This window comes from Capronia epimyces, assembly GCF_000585565.1.
Source record: "Capronia epimyces CBS 606.96 chromosome Unknown aczIQ-supercont1.7, whole genome shotgun sequence".
Classification (NCBI taxonomy): Eukaryota; Fungi; Ascomycota; class Eurotiomycetes; order Chaetothyriales; family Herpotrichiellaceae; genus Capronia; species Capronia epimyces.
The window spans coordinates 1,493,113-1,507,984 of NW_006912910.1; the positions used below are offsets into that span (position 1 = coordinate 1,493,113).

Below are 14,872 nucleotides of genomic sequence, written 5' to 3' on the forward strand. Positions count from 1 at the left end.
GTGCCTGGTAGGTATCCATACGAGGTACGGAGTACGGATACGGAGTACGGTTTATGGCAACGAAGATGCTAACTAGCAAATCACGGAGACTTTCTGGGGGAAGAGGCAGGGAGGGCCAAGCCAAGGCCCCCGTCTTGCTTCGGTTTCGCCCCTTAGCCTGCGGACACTGGGAGGAGTCACCTAATAATTACTACCACCTACTAGGTAGTTACAGTATTACTGCTGCTGCTGCTGCTGCTGCTGACCACCTGCTGCTAGCAAATTGAACTCCACACTTTGGCGGTTTTTGAGCCCTTTGAACACCACGTCTCTACCAGCAACACGGCTTAAGAGTAGCTTGGTCGCCGACTCGGACTGCAGCAGCGAGCTCGACGCCGTCCGACTTGCCCTCGTTGGCGTTGCAGTGATCTCTTTGTTGGGTCTTCTAGGGTAGCTCCCACCTGCGCGTCCAGAGCAGCGGACCAGTCACAAATCTCAACGCTCACTTCCCACAGAGCAAAAGTACCACCAAAGAGCCGGTTCAATCAATCTGCTCTTCTTTCCGTCGCCAATATCGCGCGAGACTGTGCCAACAGGCATCCCGGTCACCCTCCTCCGGTTTCCTCTTCGCCCCGTTGCTCAAGTCACGCTGGTTAAGAGCCTCCGAGTCCGTTGGCGAAAGAGATGGCTTAGTGGTTTCCTGGATGTGATCGCACATACTCTGTGTTGCTGAACTTGGAACACACGCGCACAATGGCGTCGCCGCAGGACGACGACATGTATCTATTCTCGGGAAGCCTTGACCATACATCCACCTTCGCCGGTGAAGATTTCGACACCTTCTTGACATCTACGGCTCCTGAACTGGATCTGCCCGCATCGAGCGCCGGATTCCTCGACCCCAGCGACTTGTCGATCAAGAGGGAGACCGACGACTTCCACCCTCTCCCGAGCGGTGCTGCCTTTGCCCGATCTTCACGTGGGTCTGGTTCGGGTTCGAGCACATCGTCTGCCGAGTACCTCGAGGATCATAACCGTAACACCTCCGCAGCCTCCACCGCCTCCCCTCCTGCGCATGATTCTTCCATGGAGCGAACCTGGGGGAGTGGGATAACCGGATTTTCAATATCGTCTAATGAACCCCTGTTTGAGGATGCATCTATGGCCGGCTTGGACCCCGACTTCGAGGTCAGCAATACACAGATGGCCACTGATTTCGATTTTGAAACGGCAGCGAGCACGCCAAGTGGGTTTGACCTGAGAAACCTAAAGAAGGTTAAGAGCTCTCTGGTCACCCAGCCCTTTGATTCACAGCCAAACAATGCGACCTTTGGGAAGTACAACTCCCCCATCAACTATCCGACCAGTGGGCAGCAACAGTTCATCTTCTCTAGTTCCAGAGAGGCCTCCCCCCTCAACGCAATGCTCCCCTCTGCACAAAGTCGTTCCCCCTGGAATAAGCACTCTCCATCAGCCGGCTTGGAGGAGACCTTTAATCATATCACCATGAATGGGGACTCGCCCGGAAATGCAACTTTTTCTCCTAATGTACAATTTTCGGCAACGGGCTTCAGCTTCGACCCAGAATCAAGTGCAACTCCTTCCACCTTTAACAAAGATATACCTTCTCCCGCTTCGACAGTCAACTCCGCAGAAAGCGGTCCCGTACTCACAGTACATCCGACCTCTCTTAAATCCCGAGTCGAGACACAAATCCCGATCAAATTGACTCTCTCGTCCCTTCCCCCGGGGGCCAAGAGGCTAAGGCTTCCGAAGCATACAATCTCAAAGCCCAAGTTTCTGGCGAAATCGGACCCTGACCGATCACCCGAGATTTTAGAGCTCCACACATCGTTAGTCTGCACCAGTGCCATGCAAGATCCTGCCAAGCTGCAAAGGGCGTGGGCTCGCGCGAGGGGCGAAGACCCGGCTCCCTACACACGTCCGAGCCCTGCTTCTTCAACGGAGTCGTCCACCTCGAAGGATGACGAAGATAAGCCTTTGAATGGTGGCGAAGTACGCATTTGTGCTGGCTGCATACAACGAGAAAGGAAGAGAGCGTCCAGGAAAAAACAAAAGAAACCCGAGGAAGAAGAATTGTTTCAGAAGGACGAAGAGAGAAGGGTGGTTGTTTTCAACACCAACGAATTGAAAGACTGGGTCGAAGTTCCCCCTGATACGACCGGCTTACCCGTCGCAGCAGACCATCAACAGGTTACTTTCCCCCCCGGGGCCATAGAGGTCGAGCTTCCCATGCGCATTGCCTGTTATTGCCGCCACCAGAACGAGAAGATGGGCTTTCAGGTGATCTTCACTATCAAAGATCATCGAGATAAGGTTATCGCTCAAGCCATGACCAACCCCATCATGATCACCGATGACCACAAAACTCACAATGCTACTGCACCAGAATCAAACCTTCCCACACCTGTAACGACCTCGAGCCATCAACTCCCCGGCGCTGGTGCTTTCCCAACCTCAGGCTCAGGACAGGGTCGTCCGCCTCCAGTCAACCCCAAACTGTTCAAGCAGTCATTCTCTACTACCGATCTGCATGGGCTGCAGCACAATTTCAACCCTAGTTTTCCAATGGCTCCGCCAAGCAATCCGTTTGCCATACCATCCGCAGTATCCAGCCAGACTTCCAAGTCTTTGACTCCTCGAAATCTATCGAGACCTGCTTCTCCGAACGGACCATCAGGCCCTACGACCAAGCGCCGGAAACAAAGTGGATCTGGCAAACTACCGTCTGCATTGACAATGACCCGACTGGATACCTCGCAGGTCCCTTCTGGATCTGTGATAATGCCTAACATCACCTCTTCTTCCCCATATGCACCCAACGTCGCGTCCTACGCGGCGCCAAATGATCGTCAATTCGGGTTCCCTCCCGCACGGCCCGGCCCTCTTGGTACCAGCCCTCCCACTCCTAATGGTAACGACCAATCTTTTTTGGGTAACATCAATCGCTCTTTCAGTCTTGAAAATCTCTCTCGACAGGCAGCAATGTCTGCACCTCCCTCTCGACAGCAGAGCAGGCCTGGGAGCCCAGGCTCTGCAAGAAATAGCTTCGGCGCAGCAGACGCCACTTTTGGACAAGCTGTGACTAGTCAACTTATAGGTCAGCCTACGCGTCGTCCACCACCTCTGATACACAAGCTCGTCCCTGCCGAAGGCTCTGTAACAGGCGGCACTGAAGTCACGCTGCTGGGGAATGGATTCTATCAAGGCTTGGAGGTGATGTTTGGCGACACTGAGGCAACGACAACGACGTTCTGGGGAGAAAAATGTTTGAACTGCATTGCTCCTCCAGCTTTGCAGCCTGGGGTTGTGTCTGTCGTATTTAAACACGACCACCCTCAGTATTCTGTGATGCAGCAACAGTCCCAGGTCCGCCCATCCCTCTTTACATATGTCGACGACAGAGAATTGGAGATGTTCCGCCTTGCATTACGGACCCTAGGTAAGCAAATGCAGCATCCTACCGACGATCCGTACTCTGCCGCGCAACAATTGCTCCAGGGCCAATCGCATTCGGTATGGCCTTCTCACGCCAACTACAGCATCAATACGGGCCATCAGCGTAATGTCGGCCCTGTCGGAGGAGTTCCTATTGACACACTCGAATTGGAGACTACAATGATTTGTCTCCTGGAACACATGGATGAACAAAGTCGTTTTAAGGCTCCAAAATTCGACCTCTACCGTCCTTCTGGCCTGACATTGCTCCACCTAGCTTCATCTCTTGGTCTTACTCGTTTCGTGGCAGGTCTGCTTGCAAGGGGTGCTGACCCTAATTTGGTGGACAACAATGGTCATACACCCATGCATCATGCAGCCATGAATGGCCATACACACGTAATCCATCGGCTTCGATTAGCAGGTGCCAATCACAAGGCCCGCAGCGTTCGACAATTCACCCCTGCTGATCTTGCGACCTCTTTGCTTGCTTATCAAGCGACAATGACTCCGGTTGAGCATCACCGGTCGCGCAGCTTAGGTGGAACACCAATTCGTCGGCATAGTCGCAGCTCCTCCTCTCTTCGGTCCTTCTGGGACAATGCGTCCGATCACTATGAGGGGACAGATATAGAAGATTGGGTCGACTCAGAAAGTGACAACGAAACTCCTACTACGGTATCCGCCGAAGAGCTTAAGCCTGCTAGGCCGCCAAACCAGCCTGGTCTGGTTGAGGCCGTGGTCAGTGTCCTACAGTCACGGAGAAACAGCTCGCAGCATAATACCGCGCAAGGACCAAGCTCACCTCAAGACAGAAAGTCGAACGCAGTTACAGGAGTAGCACCACCTGCTTTTATGCTGGCGTGGCGTGATCACTTAGTAGCCCAGTTGCAGCAGTTCAACGAGAGTGCACAATCGGTCATGCCAAACCTCGTCAACATGAACGGGCCTCTAGCTGCATTGCAGGATTATCAAGCCTATCCGATGGTTCGTCGTGTCAGCTCGCTGTTCCCGCAGCGGCCGAGTCCAAGGCAGCAGCCTGGTCAGCGGGAGGGTTGGTGGGAGACGTTGACTGGTACTTCGTCTCCTGCACCATCTTCGCCCCCTGCGTACGGAGACCTCTATCCGGAAAGTGAAGAACGCTTAGATGGGTGGAGTCTGAAAAAGTCATCTGCGGTCCACGCCGCTGCAGATGCAGTCATGGATCTTCAGTTTGAGCGGCAAATGGCCACCCAAGGTTCCGGGAATAAGCCTTCGATACCTAATCCTGAGCCTTTGCCACGGAAGCAGATCGAGAGGATTGAGCTGAGTCGTGACAGGAAACTATTCTTCTTCTGGGTATGCCCCCCTAACAGACCGTTATTCCGTCTACTAATGCCGTTCTAGATTCCCTTACTGGCCATTGTCCTAGCAATGATGGTCCGGAGTTCTGGCTTGACAAGTGTATTTGAATTTCCAAGTATTCCTGGTCGAATCTCACTTGAAAGGGAAGCCGTTGAGGTTTTATGAGACTATTGGCAACATTGTACAAATGTTTTGAAAGATGACGCAGCGAAATCTATGAATCTTCTCCTTGGTGGATGAACCACAATAGCCTGCCTTACTGCCTTAGACAACGATGTTACAATTGTATTAAGGCCTTTAAATGTTGGCCGAAGGTTTTCTCTGGGTGCAGTGGTCCTGGTCAAAAACCAACTTTCGCTCTCGGAAGATAGCTGGCTACATAACCTGGCCTTAACATAATCACCCTGGCTATCAGTATTTATGTGAGGTTTCTTAGGTGTAATCGGTAATTAGGTAGGTAAGAGTACATATACAGATACTCCGTACTGGTACCTACTATAGCTACGAACAACTCCGTACTAAGGACCATCAAGGCTTGGCAGCAACCCCGGGTTTGCATCTCCTAACACTACATGTATCACTACATGTATCGGTCCCAATTCTGCGCGTTGGTGCATCTTGGTCTTCCCAGGCAATAAAATCGCTACCTTCGATTCTTCATGGCCGAACAGCCCAGAGATGAGCTACAATACGAGAATGAGCATGTTCATGAAGTATATGATCAGATTGCAACTCATTTCTCCTCTACCAGATACAAGGTTTGAAAATGCTCGGGACACATCACGGTCGACGGTTGACGAGCCTTGCAGCCGTGGCCGGTGGTAGATGAATTTTTGCGTAGTCTACCGGCCGGAGCCGTGGGCTTGGACGTCGGCTGCGGCAATGGAAAATACCTGCCAGTAAACAAGAGTGTCTTTATCATCGCCTCGGACAGGTATGCAAAAGGTTGAACATCCTTTTGTTGCCATGGCTGACCGGCCCAAAGATCAAAGGCACTTATCGACATTGCCAGGCAACACGAACCCCATACTGCCATTGTTGCAGATACTCTCCACCTCCCCCACCCGCCTGCGCGGTTCGATTTCGCTATATCGATAGCCGTGATACACCACCTTTCGTCCGTCGAGCGAAGAGTGCAAGCCATTAGAACGATCATACAGACCTTGAGGCCACCCTTGAAGGGTTCTAGCGGAGGTCAAGCGTTGATATTCGTCTGGGCGCTCGAGCAGAAATACAGTCGAAGAGGCTGGGATCAAGGCAGCCAGCAAGACGTCCTTGTTCCATGGATTCTCAAGCCAGACCAGACATCTGGGCCGGACAGTCCACCCAAAACATATCAGCGGTATTACCATTTGTATCATGAGGGCGAATTGGACAACGATGCCATTGCAGCTGGCGCTCGTATACTCAGGTCAGGTTATGATCGGGATAATTGGTGGGTTATCATTGCGCGGCAGGCCTGAACGATACCGTCTGCCTCCTTGGAGTGCCTGCTGTTGATCTGTCTGTAAAACTCAACTTCTGGCTAGATTACATCCTTCTTCCTGGCATATGGGCAGCGATGGCCCGAAAAGACAAAAAAAGGAAATACAACAAGCCCGAAATTTTCTCCTTGCGCCTTGTTGCAAATCCAATGAACATGCTTCGCTGAGACATAACGCCACCAGCAAGTCTATCGGAACCGAGCGTTTCGTCCCTTTGGATGATCGTACAAGTGATGATGGTAAAAAGGGTCTGGGGGTGGTTGAGGTGGTGCTGAAAAGGCCGGCAACCCTGCCGTGAGCTCTGCTAACGATGGCAGTTGCTGTGGACCTGGAAATGATGGCTCACGCGGCATCGAGTTCCCCCGTAGCCGTGGAGGAGGTCCCCCATGCGACCTAGGAGGCAGAAATGTTGGATCGGTGCCGCTTGCAATATTGGGGAGTGAGAACGGCGTTACGCCCGCTCGCTTCGCCATCTCATGCTCGCCCATTTGCCAATGCATTGCTTCCACCGCTCTCCACGGCATGGCCATCTCCTCTGCCACCTTTGCCCACATGTCTGCGCGAAATCTGGCCAGAACAGTTCAGTCAGATTCTCTGTATATCCCGATGTTGACACCTCGTGGTCCAAGATTCACAAGATCTGACCTGGTTCCAACCATCTAGTGCGACGTTTCTCAACATACCTCTCGTACAACCTCGCGAGCTTATTCTTGCGATCCTCATCCCACTCACTCCTCCTTTCCAGGTAATTCTGGTAGTGCAGCCTACAACTGATGGCACTGCGACCGGGCAAATGCTTACTGATATCTTCCCACTTCATTCCATCTTGGCGGAGTTGAATAATCCTGGAGTCCTCTTCCGGGGACCACTTGGACTGTTTCTTTGCCGGGGATTGGGCCGGCTGCTCCTGGCTCGTCAGCGGCCGCTTGGCCGGCACCGCAGAACGCGGTTGGTGTGGCAAAGGAGCCACGCTGGTGGCGACGCTCGATAGCACAGACTCGGACCGAGAGACTGAGGAGGGAGAACCGGTTGATTGGCCTTCGTCGTCGGTCGCCGATTTGAGCAGCGACGAGATATCCACGATGAAAGATGATGCAAGAGGTCGAGTGCACCAGTGTGAAGGGAATGAGTTGGCACGGGATAAGTATTTGCGGCCATACACATGTGGTGGAGGAAATGGAAGAGCTGAGTAGTGGCTGAGCGAGGTGCCCTTGAGGAACGAGGTACGTCCTATATTCAAGATTGCTGGCTTCTTTGGACAGGGCCGGTTGTTCTGGCAAGACAGCTGGCCGTTGGCGTTTCTACAGCAACTCGATTGCAGAAATCAAGAACAATAAGGCCTCAGTTCTCGGGGGTTAGCATATAGGACAGTACTATCAGGGAGACCAGAAGAAAAGGCAGAAGAAGTGAATCAATAATAGCAGGCGATGTTTAAGAGGTGGCCAGCAGCATGGAAATGTTCCAAAGTGCGGTCTGCCAAAGACGGCGAGGCGGGTTAGCTCTGCGGCAGTCTCCCCATCGATATGCTTGCTAGCTATGTTCCTTTGGCAAGAAGGTCTGTGACCGCGTCCTGACACTTTCCCTGGTACGTACTGCCAGCACAAAGCACAAACAAGCAGGCTCAAAAAGGAGCAGGACGAATGTACGGAGTACTTAGCCTCCAAGTCTCCATGTCGGTGCAGCGGCAGCGGCTGCTGGCGCCTGCGCCATCCGCTTCCGGCGTCCGCGCCTGTCCTGTCATCTGTGTGCTGCGGGCGGAGGTGTCTGATATCATGGACGCCCTCAGAGAGTGGTTTGCGGGTTTGGGGCTGGAGAGAGCGGAAGGTATCCATGTTGGGCCCTTTGGCCATCGGCGCCAGCACTGGCCTCACGCGCCAAGGGGAACTGCATGGATCCAGAGGGGGCCCGGGCAAGAAGCCAGGGTCCAATCTTCAGGAAACGGTTTGCAGTAGAACGCAGCTGGAACAGCGTGGTCGGCGGAGGCGAACTGGTGTCAAACAGTCAGAGCCCGTCGTGATAAGCGAATGGAGGCCTGAAGGCTGGCAAATCGTCCGTAGCACGCCTTTATCAGGTTCGTCTCTACTGCTGAAGGCTGGGCTTCAGGTTTGCTGGAGGTGGTCTGGCGGGTTCCAATCACTTCACATTTTCTCTTTGTCCAGTTGAACTCGCCGCTGCTTACAATATTCTCCCCTCTCCGTCTCTACTAGACGTGCCTCCTTATGCCGACCTATCTCGCATTGGGCCATCAAAAAGCGTCGTGGTGGGCGCTGTGGACGAGCCGAAGAAAGCGCAGTGATTTGCCTCCCTGTTCCTCTCTCCATCAGTAAGAAAGTCACCGCATCCTTAGCTCCTCCTATCCGGAAACCGTCCAGCCCAAGATCCCCCTAGCCGGCCACTTCGCGCAGACAGCCGTCAGGACAGTCCCGCTGCTTTTTAGCCCGGCCGGGGAGCACCGGCCCATTATTGTGGATTCCTGCTAAAGAAGAAAAAGACATGGGGTGGGAATGCAAAACGCAAGGGAAACCATGGCTTGAGGCTTGCAACAAGACAGAGCAGATGGGTACTGTCGATCACGATGCGATGCTTTTTCACCACCTTGAACCGTAGGCCGACATGAGCGTGTTCAACGCTAGGTCTTGTGACTGACTGAATACGCGCGAAACCCTCTCGGAATAGAAAATACCCTGGAGAACTCAGGTTCGAGAGCACTGCTTCAGTGTTTGATTGTGAATAATGCTGACAATAAGCACTGTACAGTGTACGGAGTACAGCTAGCTGTCTTACTAGTTAACAGAAGGGTCCACCACCTCATCAAGTCTCGCGACTAGCACTTTTGATTGACGGACGAGCGAGACGTTAATCACCCGCAGGAGCGAGGAACCCCCCTCGACATTTAATGATCAAGGCCAAGAATGGACCCTATAAGACCAAAGAAAATCTTGGGGGTGGAAAAAGAGATCGGACTTCGGATACGTCAACAATGTCTCAAGTGTCAAATGTAGGCGACCGCCAGCAGTATCTGCCACCTGCCACACGGTGGATATGCTGTACGGATACACAGACCAGCAGTTTACCGCCATCAATTCATCTTGCGCCCGGGAGCCATGCAGACACAACAAACAGGACATCACGATAGTGCCTGGCCGCTATGACAATGGTTTCATCAAGAAGTTAACTTGGAGCTTGCCCACACAATCGTCGAGCCACGCTGGCGGTGAAATTGTCGGTGTGTACACCGACAATCCCACACTCGCGAGCAAGCATTGTGTGCACTCACTCCACGCTGCAAGTGTGGATCAAGAGAAATAGCTCTGCTGAGGAAGTGTACGGAGTACATGGCAGAGATCTGGCTAGATACCCACAGGATTGTCGCTACTCAGTACATGTTTGCCAGATGGTTACCACGCAACAACAGGGCGGAACGATCTCGTCGATATCCAACCAGGGGGTTCCTGTCAGTTGAGCAGCTAGACAGCTAAAACGACGCGTCCCCTGCCGACCTGCATCCACGCGCCCTCAGCTGAACGCGAAATACTTGACAGCCGCCATCTTCTCTGCCACTCTGTCAAGTCACGTGCCGCAGAAGCCCGGCATGTACTCTGTACAGTGTAAGCGGCTGCTTGGGAGATCCCTACCAGCAACACCGGTGCTAAGGAGGCTGAGCGATCGAACCCAATCCCCGGGATAATCAGCATGCTTGTTCATCATTCGCTCCGCAAGACGCACTGGTACCGCGAGGTCTAAGTAGCAGCTATTGTCAGATGATGACAAGTATGGTTAGGGTATAGCACCTTGTACGGAGACTCTTTGGACTTCCGGCTGGGAGCATATCTAGTCGGTGGTTTGACCAGGTTACCCATGGTCAATACGACTTTCCGGCCTCCTACGAGTATAGTCCCTGCTTTGGGTTTGTTTTGGGTGGAGTATGTCTCCATCTCTTTGGCCCTCGGTTCCTGAACCATGTGTATATGCTAACACGTGTGCTCAGGATGTTGATATCGGACTAATCTTGGGGTAATCTGGAAATGCACAGTCCCGTATCATTGCACCGCCTCCCCTCCCCACCGTCTTGGACCAAGTTATCATCCTCAAAGCCTTTGAATACCTGGCCAATCATATCCCTTAAAGCCTCTCAGCTTCCTGGACTGGACAGATGTCAGGTTTCACCATCGAATTTCACCAGGGCATTAGACGTCCGAACTCATGTCGACGAAGGATGGTACGGTTCTACCCCTGGGTGTGTCGGCAGCGGTATCTCACGGGCATATGATATGATATACTGCTCCCACAAACCTGTTTTGAAAAGTCGACACTAGCAAGGGGTCTCTTCCGATTTGCTACCTGTCATATATTCACGTTGGAATCTCATTGAGCTGTTTGGTAGCAGCCTCTGTTCCAAAGAAAGAGCCACATCGCTAGCCCTGATTTGAGCAGTTGACCCCCCTTTTCCTCGGCCGTCAAAACCTCATACCCCTCGCCTCGTTCTCTTGAGACGTGTCAACCTGCAGGGGGGAGGCAGCTGGGACCATGGGAGGTTGTCCGAAAAGAGGAGGACTAAAGCACAACTGGCCACCAATTGCAGCCTCTATCTGCCGCGGCTGCGGTTGGATGTTCTAGCCGCACCCGGCAGACTTTATTGCCTTCACGTAACTGATTTGTGTTGCGGTCCGAACCACGATTGTTACTTTCTCCGCTCCTCGGTGGATATGCGGTATATCACATCCCCAGGTTGTACACAAGAAACAACCGCAGTCGGGACGTGCTTGATCTGTCCTGCGGTATTGAGCAATGATTTTGCCGAATGCTCAAATCTGTGACGCAGTGGCATCTTGAAGTGACATGTTGGGCATGGTTGAACGTGTGATTGTTTGGCGGGAGGCTTGTTCAGTCTCAAGAAGCATCTTTTGGCATGCCTGTTTGGAGAATCACCGGGGTCGTCAATGGTCGTTGGCTGCACTCCTCTGACCGCTCAGTATCAAGCACCATGCAGAGTCTGTTGACCCATATTCATATTCTCTCTTTAGTCGTCGTTTTGACAAGGTAGGTCCTAGAACCAAGCAAGCACAGTGGTAGTGCCAGCGGAGCCGTCGATACGGCGACCCGGCTTTGATTATTGGCACAACTTCACCAAATAGAGCCGATTCAGTGGTGATTTGGTTGGGCATCTCACAGCCCAGCAGCATGGGTGCTATCTCCTAAAGATCTAGGTGCGACGTGAAGATCTTTGCGACTGCCTCTCGGACCCTTCCTGGCCCATTCACCGTCACTGGAATCAATTTCGGTTGCGGTAACGTCAAGACTGTCATCTTCAACTTGCGCGCCAAACATCTCCTCCGTGTGCCCCTGTAGGTATGTGTCGAACTTGCCATCACGCCTTTCTTGCATGGCCTTTCTCGCTTGATTCTGCCACCCTTTCTCATAACAGCCCTCACTTATGTCTTTCTTGAACCTGCAAATGGCAGCTTTGACGTAGGGGTCGTCCAGCACGAAATCCACGGAGATGGGGCAGAAGAGGTTCCCAGACTCGTCGACCTTATATTTGCGATATTTCGCCGGTAGCGCATTGATGATTGCACTCTTTTCGTCCTCGTTGAATCTATCATTCCATCCCGAGATGCAGGTCACCAGGAAGGCGTGGAGATCTTTTGTGATGATGGGCGACGTGGAGTTCAGGATCCGAAGGGCTGACCATGGACCCGTGTTCCGTTTCAGTCTCGTTGATGGATGAGCCATTTTTGACGTGTGCGTATGTCAGACCTCTCCGACCTCTTAGAAGCTGCTCAGCTTGCATCAGAGCTTTGGCAAAAGACTGCTCGCCGACAGATCGGCCTATGTGGCCAGCGGCCTAGAAGGGGAGAATAGGCTCCAACAATATTTCAGGACAATTTGGCCCCGGAATGCCAAACGATCAACGAGTTAGACACGTTAGCTGAGACAACAGAAGTCAAGACATTGACTATATTGGACAAGGTAATAGATAGATTCCTTCAGGTGTTTATGGCGTCATCCCACGTGATGTTGTTTTTGATCAGACAGTAAACAAACAGATGCTGATGAATTATCATAGAGGATACATATATACTAATGATGATATCCTACCATGGCGGAGGAGATGCCTGTGAAGTAGATCTTCTATGAACTGGGATAAAGGATGGGATGTCAAACATTTTGGCTGATTCTGCCTCGGTTCACATGCAGCCAATCACGGTACAACAACTTGGCGCAGCCACCTACTACTCCGTACATGCAATCACTAGCAGAGTCGACAACGAACCACCGCCTCACAGTGCCTTACCATCAATCGCGACGGCATATAGAGAAAAGGCTTGATTGCGGATTTCCTCTCACATCTTCCACGGCCTTATATCAGGCAGGAAGAGACTCAGTATAGCCGCTAGTGGCGGTTGACCTACGACGCGACAAATGTGGCACCAAAATGGCCTCATCAGCACTGCACCGAACAGTGCACACGACCATGACCAGCCTTTCCAACGCCTCTGTTGATCTGACCAGAGCCGCTATCAGCCTACCATCAGCCTATTCAAACTATGTCGCGTCCAACTCTTCATCTGTCTCTGGCATCGAAACTAGCCTGCGCTCTTTGACCTACCTTCTCCCTGGCACAAGATATCACGACTCCGAACTGGCGTCCGAGGGGGTACATACATTTGTGCAGCTTTTGTCAATCTATCATGACCATCTCCTGAAAAACCGTGAAGCTCTGGGTGCCCTGTTGCCGACGGCTATCAAGGCAAATACTACAAAAACACAAAGGACAAAACCTTCCCTTCACGCGCGCTACACGATGTTTTGGACTTCGTCCTCCTCACTCTATACCAAAATCGCAACTCTTTTGAAAGTTGCGCAATATACAGAATTGCTGTGGGAGATGATTGCACGGCGCAGAGGTGGCGAAAAGACAAGGTGGCGAGTGGTCGTTTTGTTGGAGACATTCAAAGCTGTTTGCCGGCTTTTGCTAATGCGCCTTACACACGCGCGACCACTAGTCAGTCCGCCGATGCCTCTGAGAGAGGATCTTGCGCCCGTCCAATCTGAAGACTCAGACCAGGAATTCTCAGAAGACTTGAGATTGGCAGATGACGAGGGGTCAATCGATATCAAGGGAGCGCTGGGCGATGCCGGTGTCCTAACGCCACCCCTGTCAGATGCTGGCAAGCCTGCTTCGTCATTGTCCACCACCGAGCCCTACAGCATGCCACGGACCGGGTTCACTCTGCCGACTTTACCCACGCCGGATACGGTATCGGCGTATCTGCTTGATCATGTTCTCACTGCGGACGATGTTAAGCCAGCCAAGGACTTGCTCCATCAGTTGGCAACCCTGCGCGGGCAGGCCGCCGAAGTCATGTACATCCTCCGACCTGTTATTTACGCACTAATGATGCAAAGGGTTGCTGGCATATACGGCTATGAAGGGTCGAAGTGGAAGCGGCACTGGACTCCATGGTTGATCGGCATCACGATGGAATACCTCGCTCGACAACTTGCCAAACAAGACCTCGCATCCCGAGTACCCGGGGGTGCGAGAACTGGACTGTCGGCCCTGGAACGCGAAGAGTTGCGGAAGCGAGGATGGGGTCTTGCCTGGTGGGGCATGAGAGGTGCCTTCTATGAAAATATTACCAAGAAGTGGGTGTATGGCGTGGCCGAAGCATTGAAAGGCAAGCCCGTCCTAGACCTGGTCGGAGTCGTTGTTGATGAGTATGAATTTCTCTGGAGTAATTATTATTTCAGCACCTCCACAATGTGATTGCATACTCTACGGTGACCATGACGACTTCTGCCTGGGTGTTACTGTCACTGGTCTGGTGGGCAGCACAGTCATTGCAGGAATGTCAACGGGTTGATTGGGTTTCGATACAGAACTCGTCAAACAAAACGGGAGCATGTTGGTACCCTTGTTGCATGGTGGCCGCGCTTTTCTCAGCAGCAAACATCTTTAGACTGGGCCGCTCTGATGTGGGATTAAGATACGACTGTGACAAGTATTCTCAGGGAACTCCAACTATCCTTCGGTTGTTATCACAATGCATTATGATCCTGGCACTCGCCGAGAAGAACGCAACCTGTTCTTGCTCTTCGGCGGTGGGTGGTTGCGAACATGTGTCAGTTGACCTAAGACCATGGTACAACACAGCGGACACAGTTAGTCTGTGGCATCTCTCGAGGCTTTTTCCTGCCGGCCTTTGGACATGACCTTTGGTCACGAGGCAAACTGACACCTACTCGATACTTTGCGCAGCCAGTCGGTTTTAGTACGAGGTGCGTGCCGCGTGAGATCCCAACCAAGACAGAGCACGTTGCACGCAAATGGCGTTCCATGACTATTGCCTCTTGGTGCCTACGATCATCTTCTCGGAGCGAATCGAAGCATGCGTAAACCACTGTGAGGGATCGATCTGCGAACATGGAAACAATCCATTTGACTAACAACAACAAGAACAACACACTGTTTTTTTATACGAAGACTTAAATTACAGTGACTCGTTCGTACCTTGGTGCTGTCGAGAACAATCCATGTCCTTCTGAACCAGTTCAAATCAATAACAGGATGTCACTGCAATCATTTTCTGTGTAGCGCATAA

At 52.3% G+C, this 14,872-nt stretch overlaps 5 protein-coding genes across 5 annotated transcripts; 3 read left to right on the forward strand and 2 right to left on the reverse strand.

Moving 5' to 3' along the window:
• Positions 1-732: 732 nt before the first annotated feature.
• A1O3_08336 (uncharacterized protein) lies at positions 733-4,947 on the forward strand (the record flags this gene model as incomplete). The annotated part of the gene is made up of 2 exons (XM_007738434.1): positions 733-4,776; positions 4,825-4,947. The coding sequence occupies 2 exons, from the start codon at positions 733-735 to the stop codon at positions 4,945-4,947; spliced, it is 4,167 nt and encodes a 1,388-aa protein (XP_007736624.1).
• A 494-nt stretch (positions 4,948-5,441) lies between these two features.
• Positions 5,442-6,245, forward strand: A1O3_08337 (uncharacterized protein; the record flags this gene model as incomplete). The annotated part of the gene is made up of 3 exons (XM_007738435.1): positions 5,442-5,540; positions 5,592-5,716; positions 5,768-6,245. The coding sequence occupies 3 exons, from the start codon at positions 5,442-5,444 to the stop codon at positions 6,243-6,245; spliced, it is 702 nt and encodes a 233-aa protein (XP_007736625.1).
• Positions 6,246-6,454: 209 nt separating this feature from the next.
• Positions 6,455-7,086, reverse strand: A1O3_08338 (uncharacterized protein; the record flags this gene model as incomplete). The annotated part of the gene is made up of 2 exons (XM_007738436.1): positions 6,455-6,833; positions 6,950-7,086. The coding sequence occupies 2 exons, from the start codon at positions 7,084-7,086 to the stop codon at positions 6,455-6,457; spliced, it is 516 nt and encodes a 171-aa protein (XP_007736626.1).
• Positions 7,087-11,432: 4,346 nt separating this feature from the next.
• Positions 11,433-11,999, reverse strand: A1O3_08339 (uncharacterized protein; the record flags this gene model as incomplete). The annotated part of the gene is made up of 1 exon (XM_007738437.1): positions 11,433-11,999. The coding sequence occupies one exon, from the start codon at positions 11,997-11,999 to the stop codon at positions 11,433-11,435; it is 567 nt and encodes a 188-aa protein (XP_007736627.1).
• A 742-nt stretch (positions 12,000-12,741) lies between these two features.
• A1O3_08340 (uncharacterized protein) lies at positions 12,742-14,037 on the forward strand (the record flags this gene model as incomplete). The annotated part of the gene is made up of 1 exon (XM_007738438.1): positions 12,742-14,037. The coding sequence occupies one exon, from the start codon at positions 12,742-12,744 to the stop codon at positions 14,035-14,037; it is 1,296 nt and encodes a 431-aa protein (XP_007736628.1).
• Positions 14,038-14,872: the final 835 nt, after the last annotated feature.